Source organism: Dipodomys spectabilis, unplaced genomic scaffold (assembly GCF_019054845.1).
Source record: "Dipodomys spectabilis isolate Male_0828 unplaced genomic scaffold, ASM1905484v1 ptg000379l, whole genome shotgun sequence".
Lineage (NCBI taxonomy): Eukaryota > Metazoa > Chordata > Mammalia > Rodentia > Heteromyidae > Dipodomys > Dipodomys spectabilis.
Window position 1 is genome coordinate 138,232 of NW_024871056.1, and position 21,660 is coordinate 159,891.

The following is a 21,660-nucleotide window of genomic DNA, read 5'->3' on the forward strand; positions in this document are numbered from 1 at the left end:
TAAGAATGAACCTTTTTTTTTTTTGTCGGTTGTGGGGCTTGAACTCTGGGCCAGGGCACAGGTCCTCAGCTCAAGGCTAATGCTCTATCACTTGAGCCACAGTGCCACTTCCAGTTTTCTGAGTGATTTATTGGAGATTTTTCCTGCTGGAGCTGCCTTTGAACTGTGATCCTCAGATCTCAGCCTCCTGAGTAGCTAGGATTACAGGTGTGAGCCACTGGCACCAGGCTAACAATGAACTGTTTTTGCAAACAAAATTTAAGAATGAGGGGCTGGGAAGGTGGCTCAGTGGTAGAGCGCTTGCCTTGCATGCCTGAGGCCCTGGGTTCGATTCCTCAACACCACATAAGCAAAAAGAAAAAAGCCAGAAGTGGCGCTGTGGCTCAAGTGGTAGAGCGCTAGCCTTGAGCTGAAGAGCTGAGGGACAGCGCCCAGCCCAGAGTTCAGACCCCATGACTGGACCCCCCCAAAAAAAAAAAAAATTTAGGAATGTTGCTTTCTCAAGGAAACTGTTAACTATCTTTCACCACCAGATGTCACCCTCATTTGAAAAAGGTAAAAGCTTATTAGAGTAGCCAATATTTCTGGCTTGCTGACAGATTTAATGTTAGCTGTGTAGTTATTAAATGGTTTTGTTTTTCTAAATAATTGACATCCATAAGCAGTCAAGTTAAAATAATTCCCATGATCTTGCTGTACTCTCTTACTTCATGAAAACCTGGATTTATAGAAAGAAGTTATTTATAAGAGAAAAACTATGTTTTCATGGGAAGACCAGATAGAACTTTCTGAAGTTCACTAGTAGGTCTCTTTCTTTTCTTTATTTTAAATTTTAATATGTTTTTATTGTAAAAATACTGTACAGAGGGGTTAAAGTTACATGAGCAAGGTAAAGAGTACACTTCCTATCAAGCATTGTTGCCTTGCCTTTCCTTTCCTTTCCTTTCCTTTCCTTTCCTTTCCTTCCTCTTCCCCTTCCCCTTCCCCTTCCCCTTCCCCTCCCCTTCCCCTTTCTCCTTTCCCTTTTTCCTTTTCCCCTTTCCCCTTTCCCCTTTGCTCTTTCCTCTTTGCCCTTTCCCTTTCTGTCCTGGAGCTTGAACTCAGCCTGGGCACTGTCTCTGAGCTGCTTTGGTTCAAGGATAGCACTCTACCACTTGAGCCATAGCACCACTTCTGGCTTTCTCTGAATAGTTTATTGGAGATAAGAGTCTCACAGGTAGGTGCCTGTGGCTCATGCCTGTAAACCTACTGCTCAGAAGGCTGAGATCTGAGGATCACGATTCAAAGCCAGCCCGGGCAGGAAAGTCCATGAGACTCTTATCTCCAATTAACCACCAGAAAAATTGGAAGCGGTACTCTGGCTCAAGAGGTAGAGTGCTCTCCTTGAGCTAAAGAGCTCAGGGACAGTGCCCAGGCCCAAAGTTCAAGCCCCACAACTGACCAAAAAAAGTCTCATGGTCTTTCCTGCCCCAGCTCGCTTTGAGTTGTGATTCTCAGATCTCAGCCTCCTGAGTAGCTAGGATTACAGGCGTGAGCCACCAGCACCCAATTGTTCTCTCTCTCCTCCTCCCCTCTCTTTTAATCAGTGGTTGGACTTGAACTCAGGACCTGGGCACTGTCCCTGAGCCTCTCTGTGCCCAAGGCTAGTGCTCTACCATTTAAATCATAGCTCCACTTCTGGTTTTTCAGTGGTTAACGGGAGATAAGAGTCTCATAGGGACATTCCTGCCTTGGCTGGCTTCAACCCACGATCCTCAGGTCTCAGCCTCCTGAGTAGCTAAGATTACAGCCACTAGCACCTGGCTGGTCTCTTTCTTAATTCTGTCTTGTGTTTGCTTCGGCAGCACATATACTTAATTCTGTCTTTACTTCTCTTCTGCTTCCTTTGAATTTTGTAATAAATCTTTAGGAAACTGGAAGACTTAGAAGAGTGAGGCAAGAAAACCAGTGAGTATTGGGGACATGTTGAATTTGAGGTGTTAGTAAATGACTAGATGGCAGTATCCAGTAGCCATCTGGCACTTGGAACATGGTTGCAGGATAGATAATGAAGCCATAGGAGTAGATCAAATGCCCCAGGATGTGTATCAAGTAGAAAAGAGTCGTGATAAGACCTTAAGAGACGGGAGGCCTGCCAAGTGAGCTGGAAGATTGGCTCTCACTGATGATCTGAGCGTGGTCTAAAGAATGGGAGGTCAGGGCTGGGAAGGTGGCTCAGTGGTAGAGCGCTTGCCTTGCATGCATGAGGCCCTGGGTTCAATTCCTCAGCACCACATAAGCAGAAAAAAAAAAGGCTGGAAGTGGTGCTGTGGCTCAAGTGGTAGAGCACTCACCTTGAGCTGAAGAGCTGAGGGACAGTGCCCAGGCCCAGAGTTCAGGCCCCACGACCGGACCCCAAAAAAAAAAAAGAATGATCGGTCAGAAAATAACAATCAGATTGTGGTATACAGTTTAGCATTGCATTGGGCAGTCCATTTTTTGTGAAAAGTTAGATAAAGGAAGACTGTCAAGCAGAGAAACAAGAAAAGGTAGCTTTCACAAACTCCAAGGAGTTTGACTGGATTAAAGGAAGGAGATTGGGAGGCAGCTAAAGAGGAATTGGGAGCCAAGGAGAAAGACTGCTTGTTGGCATTGGAGAAGAGAATAAGAGGTTTGAGTGCTTGGGCAAGTTGCCATTGAAACTGTAACTTCCTGCTCTCTGCATGCAAACAGCCAACACAAGTGACCAGATCATCCATGGTACTCAGTGGATTCAAGCCCTGGCTAAAACACATGTAACTATTCATAAATTAATGAGTTAATCTAAAACCAGTCTTACCTGAGGGTCTTTGTGTCTTCTTTGGAATAGATGTGGGGTGAAGGCCCAGGCAACTCTCATCTTTCTTAGACCACTGATGGTAAGATGCACCTCACACACATACTACTAGGAAAGAAAGGAGGACTGCTGGTGAACACCCCGACTGTTCGTCTGGCATTGGAGAAGAGATTAGCGGTTTGAGTGGAAAGTCTTTGAATAAATGAGCCATTGACCCCGGTCATCAGGTCCAAGTGGGATTAACCGGAAGCACCTAGGGGCCATGCAGTCACAATGGCATCAAACGAAATGGCCACACCGTTTTCTTAAGAGATCCTTAGCTGTGGGAGTCAGAGTGGAGAGAGTAGATGATGGCTTCATCTAGATTGAGGACTTGCTAGACGGGAGGATAACAGGAAGACAAGCAGAGGTATAGAAAATGCTAGGAAGCAGACTGTCATGGTAGTCATCTGTTGAGAGACCAAACCGCATGCTAGCTAAAGCTGGAAATATGAAGGAAAATACAGTATCTTATGGACCTACCAGTGTTGACTAAAATAGTTAAACTCAGAAGGGCATCCTTATACTTCAGATAGACCCAAAATGATGTAACAATTCTTTTTTTTTTTCTCCCCCCATCCTGGGGCTTGAACTCAGGGCCTGGGCTCTGTCTCTGAGCTGCTTTTTGCTCAAGGCTAGCACTCTACCACTTAACCCATAGTGCCACTTCTGGCTTTTTCTGTTTATGTGGTACTGATGAATCAAACCTAGGGCTTCATGCAAGGCAAGCACTCTACCATTGAGCCACATTCCCAGCCCTATAAATTCATTTTTTACATAGCATTCACTCAGATTTAAACTGAAGACATTTATAGATTAAATAGAAACCTTTCCCTCCCAAATATTGAAACAAGGTGATGAGCATGGTAATATATATATATATATATATATATATATATATATATATAAAATGATGTATCACTTTCAAGATGAAGGTGAGACTAGCTGACTGACACCAACATACAGGGACACTGCACAGCCTTCGTGCTAGTGTACTTGTTAGCATTGGTGCCATGGTTGAGCAGGCCACCTGCATTCCTGCCCAACAATTTTATCAGAGCCACAAATGCTGATACTGATGGTGTTCAGCTTTAGTTGTTCAGGAGCCAAAAATGTACGAAAAATTCAAAAAATGTGCACACATGTATGGATATATATGTCTGTGTTTACACACACACATATATGTCTATATATTCATGAACATCTGAGGATCTCATGATCTGTATAAACCCTAACCATGAACAGTGGTGGCCTGGGAGGAAGCAGCAGCAGCAGCATTATTACCTCAGAACTTAACAGACACTCTCAGGCTCTAGCCTGAGAGTCTTGGGCAGGGACTAAGTCTTCTGGGCTTTTATGATCCCTTGGTAATTCTGACAAAAGTCAGGTATGAGAACTAACTGCAGTTCTACTCTTGACACAGATGAGACTGTCTGGCTTGAGATAAGGTTGCAGTTCTCTTGTGGGGAAACTGGGTATCAAACCTACAACTCTACTTCAGACCAGCTCTGTTTGAAAGTACTACATGGCATTTTTCCTTTTGTTTGGGTTGAATTTTGAGGAGGTGCTACTAAACCTTTGTTTCTTTTTCTTTTCATTCTTTTCAGTGCCAGAACCTACTAAGACCTGTTCAAGCCAGCCCCAACCTGCCGGTACCTGTACCAGTACTTCCACCAGCACTATCTCCAGCAGCAGCAATGGCAAACGTGCGTCCACCAGTGGCCAGCAGCCAGCTGCATCCCGTTACCTGCCTCGAGAGGTGCCTCCGCGCTTCCGCCAACAAGAACAGAAGCAGCTGTTAAAAAGAGGCCAGCCTTTGCCCACGGGGACTCCGACCAGTGTGCACCCAGCACCGGGCACTGGGCCTGCAGGGGGGAGCCCTCCTCCCCTGCCTGGAGTTGGGCCACAGCAGCATTCCAGCAAGCCCCAACCAGGTACAACCACGAAGAGTGAGGACAGTGGGGGGCTAAGATCCAGGGCCTTGTGCTGCTGGTCAAGCCCTCTAGCATTGAGCTACACTCCCAGCCTGAGATTTTGTTTTTATCTGAGAACTCTGCTGCTTATCAGCAAAAATAGATACACTTGGTTCAGATTCACTATATACATAATATATACACAAATAAAAGTTGGTGCTTCTAGTTATTTACAAAATTTCTTATTTATCTGTAGGTGGCATTAACTACTTAAAAGAAATATGTCATAGTATTTTCTGCAACAGTGATCTAGTGAAACTAGTATTTTTAGACAACTTTGCCTTGTGTTTTTTTAGTAGTCTAGAGTTTGATCTGCTGAACTCCTGGTAGAGGGATGTGGTCTAGTGGTTGTTTCTGTAAAGCCAGAGAAAAATGAGAAAAGTTGATTTTTGAAAACAGATGAAGAACTGAACATACCTCTTGGGCACACCTTGCTAGGATACAGCTAGTTGGCAGCATAGTACCAGTGTTCTTCTAGTGGCTGTTAGTATGGGAGTTTTGCTTGTTTAAGTAAGTAGAAGTGATCAAGGAATTGGTTTAGTAAAGTTCTGGTGTGAAAGTTTATGGAACCCATGTTCAAGGTACCTAGATTCTATTCTCAGTGCTGCAAAAAAAAACAAACCAACAAATTAGAAATGTAAACTGTCCTTCTGTAAATATAATATCCTTGTCAAAGAAAATAAAATATATACAGATATGCATAAATACTCTGTCTCTCTCTGTCCCTCTCTGTCCCTCTCTGTCTCTCTCTCTGTCTCTGTCTCTCTGTCTCTGTCTCTCTGTCTTTCTCCTCTCTCTCTCTCTCCTCTCTCTCTCGGCTAGGAGCATAGTCTAGCAGGCATGAGGCCTGAGTTGAAATTTGAGTGTGGTCACACATGCCTGTAGTCCAAGCTAGTCAGTAGGCTGAGGGGGGAGGACTGTTTGTGATCAACCCAGGCAACATAGAAAAACTCTGTCTCAAAAATGGATCGATCGATCGATACATACACAGATAGATAAGCACATATGTGTAGATAGATAGATAGATGTATACACATACGTAATTAAGTGGTAGAGTGCTTGCCTGGTATGCATGAGACCCTGAATTTGAGCCCAGCCTCCCCCAAAAAAATATGCATTCTATGTTTTGAGGACTCCTCATTTATAGACTAAAAACATGTCAGACAATTGAATCCATCTATATAATGGATGTAAAGTAAGAAGTTGATTTTGGGCTCTCAAACCAAAGTCTTCCTTTTACACCATCTCCTTCCTTCCCAGTCATTTCTGGTATTTCAGCAAGGTAAGTCTTCCCATCCCCTTTCTTTGACTCAGAGGTATCCTTGGAAAGTACCTTGGTCTTAATCCATAGATTCATTTTCTCTGCCTTCACAGCCTTTTCTGCTCATGCTTGCCTCTTCTGTCCTCACTTGACTGTCTCCTGACGCCTCACATAGGTGCCAGCTTCATGCCAAGTCTTTCTCTAGTAGCACACAAAGGCTTGCCCTTTTACTTTGTCCATCCATTCAGCCCCTTCACCCCAAAACCTCCTCCAGGAGCTGTAATACACTTATCTAGCACAAGCCTTCGCACTCACTGTGAACTGTGCAACTTTGCTACATCTTTTGCTAATTAATTCATTGGAGTTTCACTAAATCCAAAATAACCCATAAAGTGTTTGGCCTTTCTATAATATGACTAGCTTAGTCAAATGAAAAAACAAAAATTTGGAGCTGTGGACCAAGACATAGAAGCTGAGCATGGTTATGCCACTGACTAGTATTTGATTTCTCACCCAAGAGGAGGTCTCTGAGCCTCCATACTCTCCGTGTCCCTTCCCTGCCATTTTTGGCACTAACACTATCCAGCAGAGCTTGTTTGAGTTGTCCATAGTCTACCATCAAGTTGTAGGCTTGTGGGTAAGGAAAGTAGGTGGTAGTGCAGGCGCTGTAGGTGAGGATTGCGTCAAATATGGCGATAGGCCAGATTTACCCTCCAGACCACAGCCTCCTGGGGGACCTTGACCGAGACACTTGGCTCCCTGTACTTCTGACTCTTCCTCTCTCTCTCAGATGGAGAGATTCCTCCTTGATAGGGTTCTGTATGTAAGTAGTGTGTGTCTGGTAAATGGAGACAGGAACAAATATGTACCCAGCTATAAAATACTGCTATAAAGCAGAGTGTTTAAAAAAAAAATGCCTTAGAATATTTTTTTTATTAAGTAGTTGTACAAAGGGATTTCAATTCTAGAAGTCCAGTAGTGAGTACAATGCATGTTGGTCAGTGTCACCCCTTCCATTATTCTCTCCAGCTTTCCCATTCTATCCCTACCTTCACGTTATGTAGTTCAGTTCTAATAGTGTACGTCTACTGTCATGACTACATTTTCTCCCTCTCCCTCTCTTCATTCCTGTGCCTTCCTTCATTGCATACCCCCTACATATTTCAGCCTCTAGAATTTTGTTAAATGGTTCATTGTTCAGAGGAGTTACACTACTGGATTCTTCCCCTAAGTGTACCATTCTTTAGTCAGCTTATTTGTGTGTATATGCAATATGCATAACCCTGTATACATTAGCATGCCTAATTGTATTTTTATTATTGTTGTTGTTATTATTGGTGGTGGTGGTCCTGGGACTTGAACTCTGGGCCTGGACACTGTCCCTGCGCTTCTTTTGTTGTTGTTGTTGTTGTTTGTCAGTTGTGGGGTTTGAACTCTGGGCCTGGGCGCTGTCCCTCAGCTCTTCAGCTCAAGGTGAGCGCTCTACCTCTTGAGCCACAATACCGCTTCCGGTTTTCTAGTGGTTTATTGGAGATAAGAGTTTCACGAACTTTCCTCCCCAGGCTGGCTTTGAACCATGATCCTCAGATCTCAGCCTCCTGAGTAGCTAGGATTACAGGTGTGAGCCACCAGCGCCCGGCTCCAGATCCTCTTTGTATAAAGGCTGTCTCTGGCATCTGTTGGCCTTCTCACTGAGTAATGGGGGGGGGGGGGGGGGTTAATCCGTGTATTAATTGGGAGGGGAACTGGGTTAGCCAGTTGATTGGAAATCTGACCAGGTCAGGGACTCTGTTAGATTTATGAAGATGTCACTTTTGTCTGTTTCTCTTCAGATTATGGATATCCAAGTCTGTAGGATAACTCCAACTTGAAAGACTTAAGAGCTTTTATCTTTAAAAGAAAAATCTCTGGGGCTGGGAAGTTGGCTCAGTGGTAGGGCGCTTGCCTTGCATGCCTGAGGCCCTGGGTTCCATTCCTCAGCACCACATAAGCAGGAAAAAAAAGCCGGAAGTGGCGCTGTGGCTCAAGTGGTAGAGTGCTAGCCTTGAGCTAAAGAGCTGAGGGACAGCACTCAGGCCCAGAGTTCAGGCCCCACGACCGGAACCCCCCCCCCCCCCCAAAAAAAAAAAGGCCAGAAGTGGCACTGTGTCTCAAAGTGGTAGAGTACTAGCCTTGAGCAAAAGAGCTCAGAGACAGAACTCAGTGCTGGGAATGTGGCTTAGTGTGAGAGTGCTTGCCTCACATGCATGAAGCCTTAGTTCAATTCCTTAGTACCACATACACAGAAAAAGCTGGAACACCCTGAGTTCCCTGAGTTCAAGCCCCAGAACTGGCAAACAGAGTTGGGGGGAGGGAAAGAGAGAGAGAGAGGAGAGAGAGTGCACCCTAGGTCTAGAGTTCAAGCCCCATGACATTTAAAAAAAAAAGAAAAAAGAAAGAAAAATCTTTCTTTTATCCTGCCTTTAAGCAGAGCAGTGCATTGTTTTGGTGGTTGGTTATACGTTTATTAACAGAGCTCTCTTTAATTTGTAATAGCATTTGCTACTTTTTTAGATACAGGTGGCAAGGCAGAAAATTAAGAAGTTGGATATATGCCATTTTATATACGAAGCCCACTTAGAATATTACCACTAGTGTAAAAAGCAGAGAAGTTATTAGGAAAAGAAAGAATATAAAACAAAGGCAGTTTGGTAGAACCACAGTTGACTTTCATGCAACCAATAGGCAGCCCACCCTAATTCTGTTGTCTGGCTTCCAAAAAAAGCTAGAAAAATGGTTGTGGTGCTAATTGTCACTGACTCCTGAAGTGGAAGCCTCTGCTAAAATGAAAGAGGAAAAAGATTGGTTTAGTGTCAGCTGCAATTAGATAATCAAAGCTTTCAGATGGCATCATGGGGTGGAAAGGGCATTGTTCATACTGCCTTGCTGGCAGCGGTTGTTCTATGGTTAGCCTGCGCCAGGCTGGCCCTGGAGCATCCTGGCAGCTCCACAGAAGGCAGTTCATTCTGGCCCCCCGCCAACATGTTGGAGCCCAGGGCAGGGCAGCTCTCTGAGAGACAGCGTCTCCTGCACTTTGTGCCTCACGGATCTGTCCTCCTAGAGCAGGAGAGACAAAGCCATCCAAAAACTAATAACTGCTGCTCCTCTCCAGGCAGCTTGTGACATGCCATTCCTGCATGTGAGCTGGAGCTTGGAGTCCCTAAGCTCTTGGCAGCAGTTCAGATTGGATAAAATGGCGTCTTGGAAAAGAGCTGCTTGCTGGGATCTGCTTCGGAGCAAAGGCATGGCCACGACATTGCATACTGTGTTTACCCCTGCCCTCTTAGTCTGAGCAAGCTTGTTTTTCCCTTTTCTCTACTGTTTTTTTAATCCATTCTTAACTTGGAGGAAACAGTCTCCTTACCTGCCTTTTGGAAGACATATGCAAGGCAACAATCTCATTGTTTTGGACACTTCTATTATTGTTTCCAACAAACCTTTTCTTCTGCTCTACATGGAATTCCTTATGCTTAAAACAGTTGTTTCATGAGTCTCTGCAGCACTAGAATTCTGAATGTGAAGTACTTTATTCCTGAGATACTTGCACACAATATGCAGAGGAAGGAGCGGCATCTTGAGTTCTCAAAAGCTTAAAATACTTGTAATCTTTCTCCCTCCTCTGAAAACCATGTAGCAAGGAATTTGTTCCCAGTAAACACATTGTTAACTGTTGAAACCACTGGAAACTATTTTTATAATATTTTATGGTTTTCATTAAGAGGACTGTGAAGGTAAAGAATGAACGTATTTACTGTTTGTCAGTGTGATTACCAATTAAGTAGTATTCAGCATGCTTTCGAGTAGAGCTTGTCTATGCTTTTCTACCTGATTTTCTACCTGATACCTAATTAAAATTTGGCTTACTATACCTTTTAGAAGGCTTGTATTCAGTTATTTTCCAAGAAAAATTTATCTTCATGTGATAACATTTGGAAATTTAAAGATAAACAAGAAAGCTTTTCTCTTTAAACAATAACCCTTTTAAATTTATTCACCTCATATTACATAGATTTTTATAGGCATTTGTCAAATTGGTAAAGCATGCAAACAGAGGATGAAAGGAGAATTTAATGTTTTGCATGAGCTTTTTGTTTCTTCTCTTTCAGGAGAAATTGTCTTGATAACTGAATTAAATGACAGAAAGTACTAAGAATCTTGTTCTGAAACCACATATTTTCAATTTATTCCTCACTATTTGTTAATTGCAAAGTTAAGTCATACTACCTCTCTACACTTCTTTTTCCTGTTTGGAAAAGAGATATTATTTCTTCAATAAGGTTGAGTTAGCGCAGGTATATTTGAAAATAGTTAAAATTGCTGTGAGGAAATGTCTTCAGACATGCTGCATGTCTGGTATGTGGGCTTCAGCTTTACAAACTCCAATACTGTACAGAACAGGTGAGATCCCTCAAGGGTCCATGTTCATTTAGAATATTCCTTTAGTTTTAAGAAATCAGACATTCTAATTATTTTTCTCCTTTGTGGTTCAGTCCTTTGGACAACTTAGGATTTGTGAATTGATAATACAGGAAACTTTGGTTTCTAAAAATATTTGAGTCAAATATTTTCAAAGTCAAAGTTCTAAGATGCTAGGTACCTTTTCAATGTAAAAAGAAGGTTTTTTAAGTATTTGTTTTGGTGGGGGGTATGTTAAAAGAATATATGGTGGTGGTGGAAATGGAAATGGTAATGATAATGGAAATAGTGACTTGTGATGGTGATGGTGGTGATGGTATCATAATTATGGTAGTGACAAGATTACTATAAGGACTCACCCCAGTGACCTGCTTCCTCCAGCTAGGTCCCATCTCCTAAAGTTTCCAGAACCTTCTAGCTTAGAGCCACCATCTGGGGACTAAGTGCCCAATACATGAGATTAGGAGTTACTTCAGGTCTAGGCCATACAAAATTAGTATAATAATCCAGTCAAGGCCGGTGTGGCAGTGAATGCCTGTAATCCTAGCTACTCTGGAGGCTAATGTCTAATGATCAAAGCCAGCCTTAGGCAGGAAAAGTCTGGGAGACTCAGATCTCCAATTAACCACCAAAAAGCTGAAAGTGGAGCTGTGGCTCGAGTGGTAGAGAGCACCAGCCTCCAGCAAAAAACGACCAGGCTCAGGCCCTGAGTTCAAGGCTCAGTACTGCCATGTGGCATGGCGTGTTGTGTACACACACACACACACACACACACACACACACACACACACACACACACAGCCCAATGGAATTTTACTTTTTTGTGATACTAGGGTGTTAAGTCAGGGCCTCATGTTCTCATTTGGCAATTTTGCTTGCAGCTAACACTCTACCCAGTTCCTAAACAGAATTTTTATATGATTCAATAAAACTATTCCTAGTTATATTCCAAAAACAATTGCAAGAAACAACTGGAACAGAGATTTGTACACTGGCATTTATAGCAACACTATTCAAAATACCCAAAAGGTGGAAACAACCACATGACCATCAATATGTAAGTGCAGAAACAGAATGATGTCTATGCATATGGCGAAACAACGATAGTTAATAATAGTAGTAATCCAGTCATAAAAACAAATGAGGACTACAACATGAATGGACCCTAAAAACATTAGGCAAAATGAAATATGACAGTCACTTTAGCTGGAAAGGTGGCTCAGTGGTAGAGTGCTTGCCTTGCATGCATGAGGCCCTGGGTTCGATTCCTCAGCACCACATAAGCAGAAAAACCTGGAAGTGGCGCTGTGGCTCAAGTGGTAGAGTGCTAGCCTTAAGCAGAAGAGCTGAGGGAAAGTGCCCAGGCCCAGAGTTCAAGCCCCACAACCGACCAAAAAAAACAAAACAAAAGACAGTCACTTTACAAATTTCGTGTGACTCCATTTACAGGAGACATTTGGAATAATCTCACTCCTAAAGACACAGAGTACCTGATGTTAGCAGTGGCTGGAGAAATGGTAGAGGTGGTTTGAATGTGTTTGAGATGATGAAGTTCTGCAAGACTAGACAGTTGCAATAAATGTATTTTTAAAATGTTTCTTATTTTTTAATTTTTTTTATTTATTTTTTACTGGAGTTGGGGGTCTGAACCCTGGACCTGGGCACTGTCCCTCAGCTCTTCAGCTCAAGGGTAGCACTCTACCACTTGAACCACAGTGCCACTTCTGGCTTTTTTTCTGCTTATATGGTGCTGAGGAATCAAACCCAGGGCATCATGTATGCAAGGCAAGCACTCTACTACTGAGCCATCTTCCCAGCCTTTATTTTTATTTTTTTGCCCATTCTGGGGCTTGAACTCAGGGCCTGGGCGCTGTCCCTGAGCCTCTGTGCTCAAGACTAGCACTCTACCACTTGAGCCACAACACCACCTCCAGCTTTTTCTGTTTATGTGATACTAGGGAATGGAACCCAGGGCTTTATGCATACAAGGCAAGCACTCTACCATTAAGCCACATTCCCAGCCCCATTAAATGTATTTTTAACTTAATACTTGATGCTAATGAATTCTGTATTCAGGGTTGAAATGGTATATTTTGTGTTGCATATATTTTATCACATTAAAATACCTTTGCTTTAATAGATTTGATAGTTGAAATTGACTGTTATGATTGGCTGTGGGCACCAGTGGCTCACACCTGTAATCGTAGCTGGGAGGCTGAGATTGTTGGAATTGCAGTTGGAGGTTAGTGCAGACAGGAGGGGGAAAAATTGTGATACTCTTTCTCAGGGAAGAGCTGGATGTGGTGGCTCATGCCTATTATAATCCTAGCTGCACAGGAAACCTAATGGAGGTGGATCATGTCCAGACAGGAAGCAAGACCCTATGGCAAAAGTAATGAGGAAATATTAGAGCTGGAAGTGTTGTAACTCAATGGTAAAAGTGCCAGCTTGTCAAACACAAGGATGGATGGATGGATGGATGGATGGATGGATGGATGGATGGATGGATGGATGGATGGATGGTAGATGAATTTTAAATGTACTATATATAATAAATAAAGTATATGGAGGGATGGGCTGGGAAGGTGGCTCAGTGGTAGAGCGCTTGCCTTGCATGCTCAAGGCCCTGGGTTCGATTCCTCAGCACCACATAAGAAAAAAGAAAAAAAAGCCAGAAGTGGCGCTGTGGCTCAAGTGGTAGAGCGCTAGCCTTGAGCTGAAGAGCTGAGGGACAGTACCCAGGCCCAGAGTTCAGACCCCACGACCAGACCCCCCCTAAAATATATGGAGGGTTAACAGTTCAACAATGTATGATGAAGGCATGGAACTCATGAAAGCTGTTGATCAATAGGGGATTAAGGATACAGGGGAAGAAAAATCAATAGAGAAGGTTATTCTCAGCAAAAAGTAAGATACCATAGTGAAAGCTCCTAGTTACAATTAATTCTCACTTAAAAAAAAAGTAATAGGAAAGTAAAACATGCTCAGATGGGGGGTGGACACAGCAGGAGTGGGAATGGTAAACAGAATAAGTGACACCTGTAATCCCAGCTGCTCTAGAGGCTAAGATCTGTGGATCATGGTTTGAAGCCAGACCAGGCAGAAAAGTTCCCATGAGACTGAATTTTTAATTAACCACTCAAAAACCAAAGGGGAGCTGTGTAGGGTGCTAGCCTTGAACAAAGGAGCTCAGGGACAGGGCTGAGTAGGTGGCTTAATGGTAGAGTGCTTGCCTAGCATGCATGAAGCCCTGGGTTTGATTCCCCAGTATCGCATAAACAGAAAAGGCTGGAAGTGGTGCTGTGGCTCAAGTGGTAGAGCACTAGCCTTGAGCAAAAGAAGCTCAAGGACAGTGCGCAGGCCCTGAGTTCAAGCCCCACAACAGGCACCAAAAATAAGCAAACAACAACAAAAAGTGTTTGTGTGTGTGAGTCTGTGTGTGTATGTGTATGATTCCGGAGGGGAGAGGTTGACTGGATACATGGTTTATGTGTGGGAAAATGCCTCTATGGAAACCCCCTTGTACAACTAATGTGTGTTAAGAATCAATAAAGAAAAATGCCTGTGTATACTTTCTGTTTTCAAACAACTTCAAAATTAAGTCATTAAATGTAATCTAAGTGAAAGACCATATTGGTATAATAGAATCCCAAATAAAATAATTATCCAATGTTCTTAGCAGGAATTTCAATTACAAGCAAATCCTGTTAGAAAAGTATGGTGATAAAGCACAGGTTCAGGGTAATTAAAAAATCAACCTGAATTAAGACTAATTTCTCAAGGTGGGCTCCTTGAAGACATGATGGTAGACAATATTTTCTGAGTGAACCAGAGCATAAATGTTTATGGCCAAAATCTGAGTTCTTGTGGCTACCAATTTATTCGGAGAGACTGGCTATCATTGAAGAATGCAGCTTATTGAATGAGAATTTGGTGTAGATGTAAACAGTACCATATCCTGGTGAAACAGCAAGTTATTGGCTATTGGAAAGGGAAGGGTTTGTTTTTGTTTTTCAATACTGGAGATAGAATTGAGGGTCTGGTGCTAGTTAGGCAAGTACTCTGCCACTTGAGCCCAGCCCTCATTAGAACTCTTGAACTGTATTCAGAAGTCCAGGAGAACTTAGTATCTTTGCCAGTGCTTCCCAAATCTATGTATTTGCAGAAGTTGCCTAAGCATATACTCCATACTGCCACTTCCTTTAGCACAGATGCTCAAAGGGACAGGGAGTAGAGGGAGAGTACGGGGGGGGGGGGGGGGAATTACTGTAATTTTTAGTGGGAGCTGCTAAGAAGACAAATAGCTTTCTTTTTTTTTTTTTTTTTAAAGTTCAAGAAACGATACGTAAGACCTCATCATGCATGCTATGCAAGCACTTTACCACTAAACCATACCCTTAGCTCCTTCAAGCCATTTTTGTATTAGAGTTTCTCATTTAGAATTAAAAAGCTGAACTATAATACAGAGCTTCTCCCAATTATTAGTTAACTGTTGATTCACTGGCAAGTGGGAGGAATATCTAATTTTGAGTTTTGTTCGGTCTTTTTCAGATCTTGGTCACAGTGCACTGGCAGATCATTATGAAAATTCTCAGTGGGGACAGCAGCCCTCCTACAGAACTGAACCCAACTGCAGCTGGGATAAAGTGATCACTGACAAGGCTGACCAGGAGGCTTGGCCAGCCGTCCCAGGAGCAGAGATTGAGTCAGCCTTAGAATGTCCTGCAGACACTGACTCCGCCTCCACCTGTGGCTCAGAGAACAGTGGCATGGCTACAGGGAGTGCCCAGGGCAGCTTCACAGGACATACTAAGAAGACGAATGGCAATAATGGCGCCAGTGGCGCACTCGTCCAAAGCCCTTCCCATCAGAGTGCCCTCGGGACAGGGGGAGCAAATGGGAGCGGAAGTGCGGCCAGAGTGTGGGGTGTAGCCACAGGTTCTGGCTCTGGCCTGGTTCACTGCTCTATTGGTGGTGGGGATGGAAAAATGGACAATATGATTGGAGATGGGAGAAGTCAGAATTGCTGGGGTGCTTCCAACTCCAATGCCGGCATTAATCTTAACCTTAATCCTAATGCCAACCCAGCTGCCTGGCCTGTGCTTGGACATGAAGGACCTGTGGCAACAGGCAACCCTTCCAGTATTTGCAGTCCAGTCAGTGCCATAGGTCAGAGCATGGGCAGTCAGAATGGGAACCCAGCAGGCACTCTAGGTGCTTGGGGAAACCTGCTGCCACCAGAGAGCACAGAACCACAAACATCCACTTCTCAGAATGTGTCTTTCAGCGTACAGTCTCAGAACCTTAACACTGATGGGCCAAATAACACTAACTCCATGAGCTCTTCACCAAACCCCGTCAGTGCAATGCAGACAGATGGACTGCCAAATTGGGGCATGGCTGTTGGTATGGGAGCCATCATCCCGCCCCACCTGCAAGGCCTTCCTGGTGCTAACGGATCATCAGTGTCTCAAGGCAGTGGGGCTGGTGGGGAAGGAATGAGCAGTTCTGTGTGGGGACTGTCCCCCAGCAGCCCTGCTACAGGAAATAATAATCCTGGGTTCAGCCAGGGGAGTGGAGACACTGTGAACTCAGCATTAAGTGCTAAGCAAAATGGATCCAGCAGTGCTGGGCAAAAGGAAGGGAATGGAGGGAGTGCCTGGGACTCGGGGCCTCCTGCAGGTCCTGGGATCCTCTCCTGGGGAAGGGGCAGCAGCAGCAGTAGCAGCGGAGTCAGTAATATCCATTCAGGAGCCTGGGGCCACTCCAGCCGGAACTCCTCTAGTGGTGTGAATGGGGAGTGGGGCAAGTCCCCGAACCAACATTCCAATGGTGATGTCAGTGGGAAAGGATCCCCAGGGTGGGAAAGCGTTAGTGTTGCCAACCACTCTCCTGCCCAGCAGCCGGGTGGTGAGCACATGAACTCGTGGGCCAAAGCTGCATCTTCTGGAGCCACAGCAAGTGGAGGAAGTAGTGATGGCTCTGGCAGCCACGGTGATGGAGGCACTGGAAGGGAAGGAGCTGCAGAGGGCAGGAGGCGAGATAAAGGGGTTATAGACCAAGGGCACATCCAGTTGCCAAGGAACGACCTTGACCCAAGAGTTCTGTCTAATACTGGCTGGGGGCAGACTCCTGTAAAGCAAAACACTGCCTGGGAATTTGAAGAATCCCCTAGGTCTGAAAGGAAGAATGACAATGGGACAGAGGCCTGGGGCTGTGCAGCTACTCAACCTTCAAACTCAGGGGGGAAGAATGATGGGTCCGTGGTGAACAGTACAAATACCTCTTCAGTATCGGCGTGGGTCAGCTCGCCACCCACCGCTGCGCCAGCAAACACAGGTTGGGGAGACAGCAACAACAAAGTGTCCAGTGGCCCAGGGGTGTGGGGGGACTCGATGAGCTCTACTGCTGTTACTAATGCTGCTGCTGCCAAGAGTGGCCATGCCTGGAGTGGGACCGTAAATCAGGAGGACAAGGCACCCACCTGGGGTGAGACTCAAAAACCCAAATCCCAAAACTGGGGCGATGGACAAAGATCGAATCCAGCCTGGAGTGCAGGAGCGGGAGACTGGGCTGATCCATCTCCTGTCCTTGGACACCTGGGGGATGGGAAAAAAAATGGATCTGGGTGGGATGCTGACAATAACAGATCGGGGTCTGGTTGGAATGAGGCTGCAAGGTCTGGCACCAGCAGCTGGGGCAATGGCACAAGTGCAAAGGTGAATCCAGGTACAAACTGGGGTGAGGCTCTCAAACCTGGTCCCCAGCAGAACTGGACTCACAAGGCCCAAGACAACAATGCGAGTAACTGGGGAGGAGCTGCGTCTGTTAAGCAGACGGGGACAGGGTGGATTGGGGGCCCAGCTCCAGTCACACAGAAGGACAGCAGTGAGGCAACTGGCTGGGAGGAGCCCTCTCCACCGTCCATTCGACGCAAAATGGAAATTGATGATGGTACCTCAGCTTGGGGGGACCCAAGCAACTACAACAATAAAACTGTAAACATGTGGGATAGGAACAACCCAGTCATCCAGAGCAGTACCACGACCACTGCCACACCCACGACCCCCACCTCGAGCACTGCACATCGAGCTGAGACGCCACCTTCGCATCAGGCCGGTGCCCAGCTGAATCGGTCGCCACTGCTCGGGCCAGGTACGGAAGGCGCTCCATGCCGCTTTATGAGTAAAAGAGTAGCTTATTCTCGCTGCTTATATGTAAGGACTCTGGCTAGAGGTTCCACAGTAAATGACTCAAAAGTAAATGCCCTTTTTCCTTGTGGTGTGGCTGTCCTCTAAAGACAGCAAATATAGAACAGTCTACTCATAAGTTTAATAGTGAAGGGAAATGATCTCTGAGAACCCTGTAGAGCAAAATCCCCCCACTGCTTGGTGCTTTTTTTTTCTTCTTCAGATTGCCAGTGAGTAACGTACTTCGAAGTTGTGTTTATGTTGTGCTGTACTCTTGTCTATGTTTCTTATTGGTTATATAATTAGATAGATAGTTGACTTCTTTTGGGCCACTATTGGGGTAATTCATCTAGCTTGCTTTGCTGGTGGGGCCTTCAGGCCCACTTTTTGGTAGTTAATTGGAGATGTTGTCTCAAACAGGAACAGGCTTCAAGCCATGATTCTTCAGATCTCAGCCTCCATAGTAGCTAGGAGTATAGGTGTGAGCCACTAGCACCTAGGCATTGACATCATATAGAAACAATTTCGAATTCCTTTCTTGTTTTAGCCTCATTCTTTGGAATATTTTCCAGTGTCATTGTAAACATACTTGAGAGGCTCTTGGCACATTTGTGCCATAATGGTCTGATTGCTGAAGCTAACTTAGTCCTCCGTTGCGAGATTTTAAGTGCAAGCATATTCTCTAACCCCTGTACTGTGCAATAGTCTTAAGTTTACATTCATTCCATACCCTTACATGACAGTATCAGGACTGCTCATAAGATGCAAGAGAAAAGAAGAAACACCTCCTCTTAGGAAAGATTAGGAGCCATTATGTTCATCTATGTTAATCTATAAAATATTTTAATTGATCAGATGAGCTACCTCGGAGCTTGGTGGGAGGAGGAGGAGGAGGAGGGCAATGAGTGTCAAGTTGGTCTGAATGAAGCTCGTTCACAGTGTCTCTGATATGTGGTCAGCTCTGTAGTAAAACAGTGTTGTAAAATGTAAAGGCCATTATACCAGTCATGTTTTGATTTTAGTTGAGAGAGAGAATTCCAAAGTCAGCTATCTGTGCAACTGGATGCCAAGAATATTGAGACCACAAGCCTAAAGCACAATGTTGCTTAAAATGTAGCTAAACACTGGAGAGCACAGGAGCCTCCGAATTTTGAATGCCAGTATGTGCATGGCACAAAGTGCCATTGTGATCCTAGCATGAATTGCCTAAGCAGTGGGTGAAAATGGCTCTCGAGGTCTATAACTCCCTCACCCAGACCGCACTCCTCCACAGGTTTCCTTGTAATGTGATAAAGCCATCCCTCCCTCAGGACTGCTATTCCCTGTGTTTCTGTTGCAGATAGAGCTCTGTCCCACCCAGCTGTTAGAGTCAGGCCTCCAGCCTAGTGAGAGTTTTTGTTTTGGTTTGGTTAGGTTTTTTTTTTTTTTTTTAACCTGAATCTATAGTCACTGTGTTAGGGGCACCTTTCCATTTTATTAGCCTCTGAATTTATAAACATCCAATGAAGATGAGACTTTATGGGAGCGAACAGCTCTCCAAGGCCCCTCAGACCTGGATGTGGCAGGCGCTTTGTGGCATCCAGAGCTCAGTCTGTCGGGGAAGCCACATGGTTGTGTCCACTTTGGTAATTCTAGAAGGCCAGGAGAGAGCAAACAAGTGGGTACTGAGTACCCATTGACTTGTCATACATGCAGATGTTGGCTTGAAACTGTCCTAGGCAGTCAGACCTCTGAGCAGACCAGCTGGAAGGTCTTGTCACACAGTGGCCCACTCCACAGTGCCATCAGTGCCACCACATTGGCTTTCTGTCTGCCTCTGTCCTCGCTCCCGTGAGGTGGTACATGCAGGCCAGAATGCTCACTCTGTGATGGTGGGAGGCCTTGCAGAGGGAAACAGCCCAAGAGAGGGACCCAAGACAGGGTCAGGTGGGCTGTGTGAGATACAGGGAAACAGAACGGTTTTAAGCAGAGTGGAAGCCTAAAGTTAACTTTTTGTAGAATCAGTTGTAGCTATACAATGAATAATTGATCAGTGAGGAGCCATGCTAGAAAAGACGGGGAGGAGACAGGGGGGTTGCAGTGTGGTGTGGGAAGTGGCAGAATGGAGATGTGGAAGTGGTGGCAGGCATGAAAGGATTTGGGAGCAAAAGGGAAGGCCAGATGGAAGCAGCTTAGAGCTGGGTAAGGGATATACAGAGGCATAGAATTCAGACTCCACTAGCACAACAAAAGATGTGTGAAAGACCAAGTCTCAACCCCGGAGCCTAGTGCAGCTGAGGGGAAAGGCCATCTCTAAAAAAATAGTAGTGTAGAAGCTGAGGATGTAACTTGGTGGTAGAATGCTTGTCTAGCATCCACATGTCCATGGGTTCCATCTCTAGGACCAACACCTCCAAAATACTAGGCGGGAGCACATTTAAAAGCCAACAGAAAGGAGCAAGTAGAGAATGGATGTAAAAGGAGAGCACCTTATAAACATCTGTGGAGTGGCCAGGGAAAGGGCAGGTGCAGGCAGTCCACTTGTCAGTGAAGTAGAAAGCTTGTATTACCTCCCCGTGCAGAGACGGAACAGAAGTCTGACTGGGTGAGGCTAGGAATGTGGCTTAGTGGTAGAGTGCTTGCCTAGCATGCATGAAGCCCTGGGTTCCATTCCTCAGTACCACATAAACAGAAAAAGTCAGAAGTAGCGCTGTGGTTTCAAGTGGTAGAGTGCTAGCCTTGAGCTAGCTCCGAGACAGAGCCCCAGGCTCTGAGTTCAAGCCCCAGGACTGGAAAAAAAAAAAATTCTGACTGGGGCCTAACTAGTTATTGGACAGTGTTGGGGCCCAGGAATAGCACACGTGGGTAGATGTTCATTCAGTGTGTGTGTTGGGGCCTATCGTCCTGGCTGCATTCTAGTGCTGAGGTAGATGGAGGCGTGGGAGTCAAGCCCCTGCATGTGAAACTTGCAAGTCAGTGAGCAAAGAAAGCAGAGACCATACATAGTAGGAACAACATGGGGGTGGAGCAGGCCCAGAGAGGCCAGAATCACAGAGGTGGGCATCCTGCACATTGAGCAGCTGGTGGGCAAACAAAGAGCCATCCTTTCTGCATGAATTCATGTCTCACTGTCCCACTGAGCCTCTTCAGTTCACCTGTTGCAAATGGTCTTTCAGCTTCCTCCAAGTCCCTGACAGTTTCATCTCCCAAGGCCATAACAAGAAGTCTGTATGGATCTGCTTGCAGTTCGGTACCATTGCACCAAGGTTCTAAAACAGCATATGCCCTTTGACCAACTTTCAGTGAACCCTCTCTCTCTCTCTTGCCTATCTTGGGGCTTGAACACAGAGCCTAGATGCTTGCTGGCCAGGTGTAGCACTGCCTTAATCTGACATAGACCACTCGCCCAGAACCTGAAGCTGTCAGGTCATAGTGGCACCAGGCTGTTCTTTCTACTACTTGTGGGAAGTGCAGACACAGCATTTACTTAGATTTATAAGGGAATAAAACAAATCCTAAAATTACTTGACAGCTTGACTACCCAACACAGCTAATGTCCTGGGGCATTCAGTCTGCAGGCTCCCAGAAGACAGTGAATGTTAGTTATGACCGAGTACAGGATCTCACAGTTAACTCTTGAGTTGTCGGTGCAGATGAGGAACAGCCTCCAGATGGTTCTTTCCTCCCTGAGCATGCTTGGGTTTCACCAAAAAAGGGATGGGGGCCGGGGGGAGATCACTGCATACTCCTCTAAAGGAAAATAGGGTATTATATACTAGATTCAAGTGCGCCAGCAGCATCCTGGGCTCACTGAGCCTTACCTGTCTTCCAAGATTGAATGGCAGTAAATAGTAGTTCCCTGTGCCAGTCAGAAATACACTGCTCATGTGACGTGTATTCCAGATATTTTTCTTCATCCTACTGACTTGACTACCTGTCTTCAGCCCC

General features: G+C 45.1%; 1 protein-coding gene across 7 annotated transcripts in view; it reads left to right on the top strand.

Annotated features, from left to right (window-relative positions):
- Positions 1 to 21,660, top strand: part of Tnrc6c (trinucleotide repeat containing adaptor 6C) — a 71,133-nt gene that overhangs the window by 12,040 nt on the left and 37,433 nt on the right. For 4 of the 7 annotated variants that reach the window (XM_042667167.1, XM_042667168.1, XM_042667170.1 and 1 more), the window contains exon 1: positions 15,216 to 17,698. In XM_042667167.1, coding sequence (XP_042523101.1) covers positions 15,313 to 17,698 — 2,386 coding nt within the window. In that variant the 5' untranslated portion in view covers positions 15,216 to 15,312. Of the gene's footprint in view, positions 1 to 4,461; positions 4,789 to 15,094; positions 17,699 to 21,660 lie in introns of those variants that run through there. The other 3 variants (XM_042667165.1, XM_042667166.1, XM_042667169.1) reach the window with 1 other exon arrangement.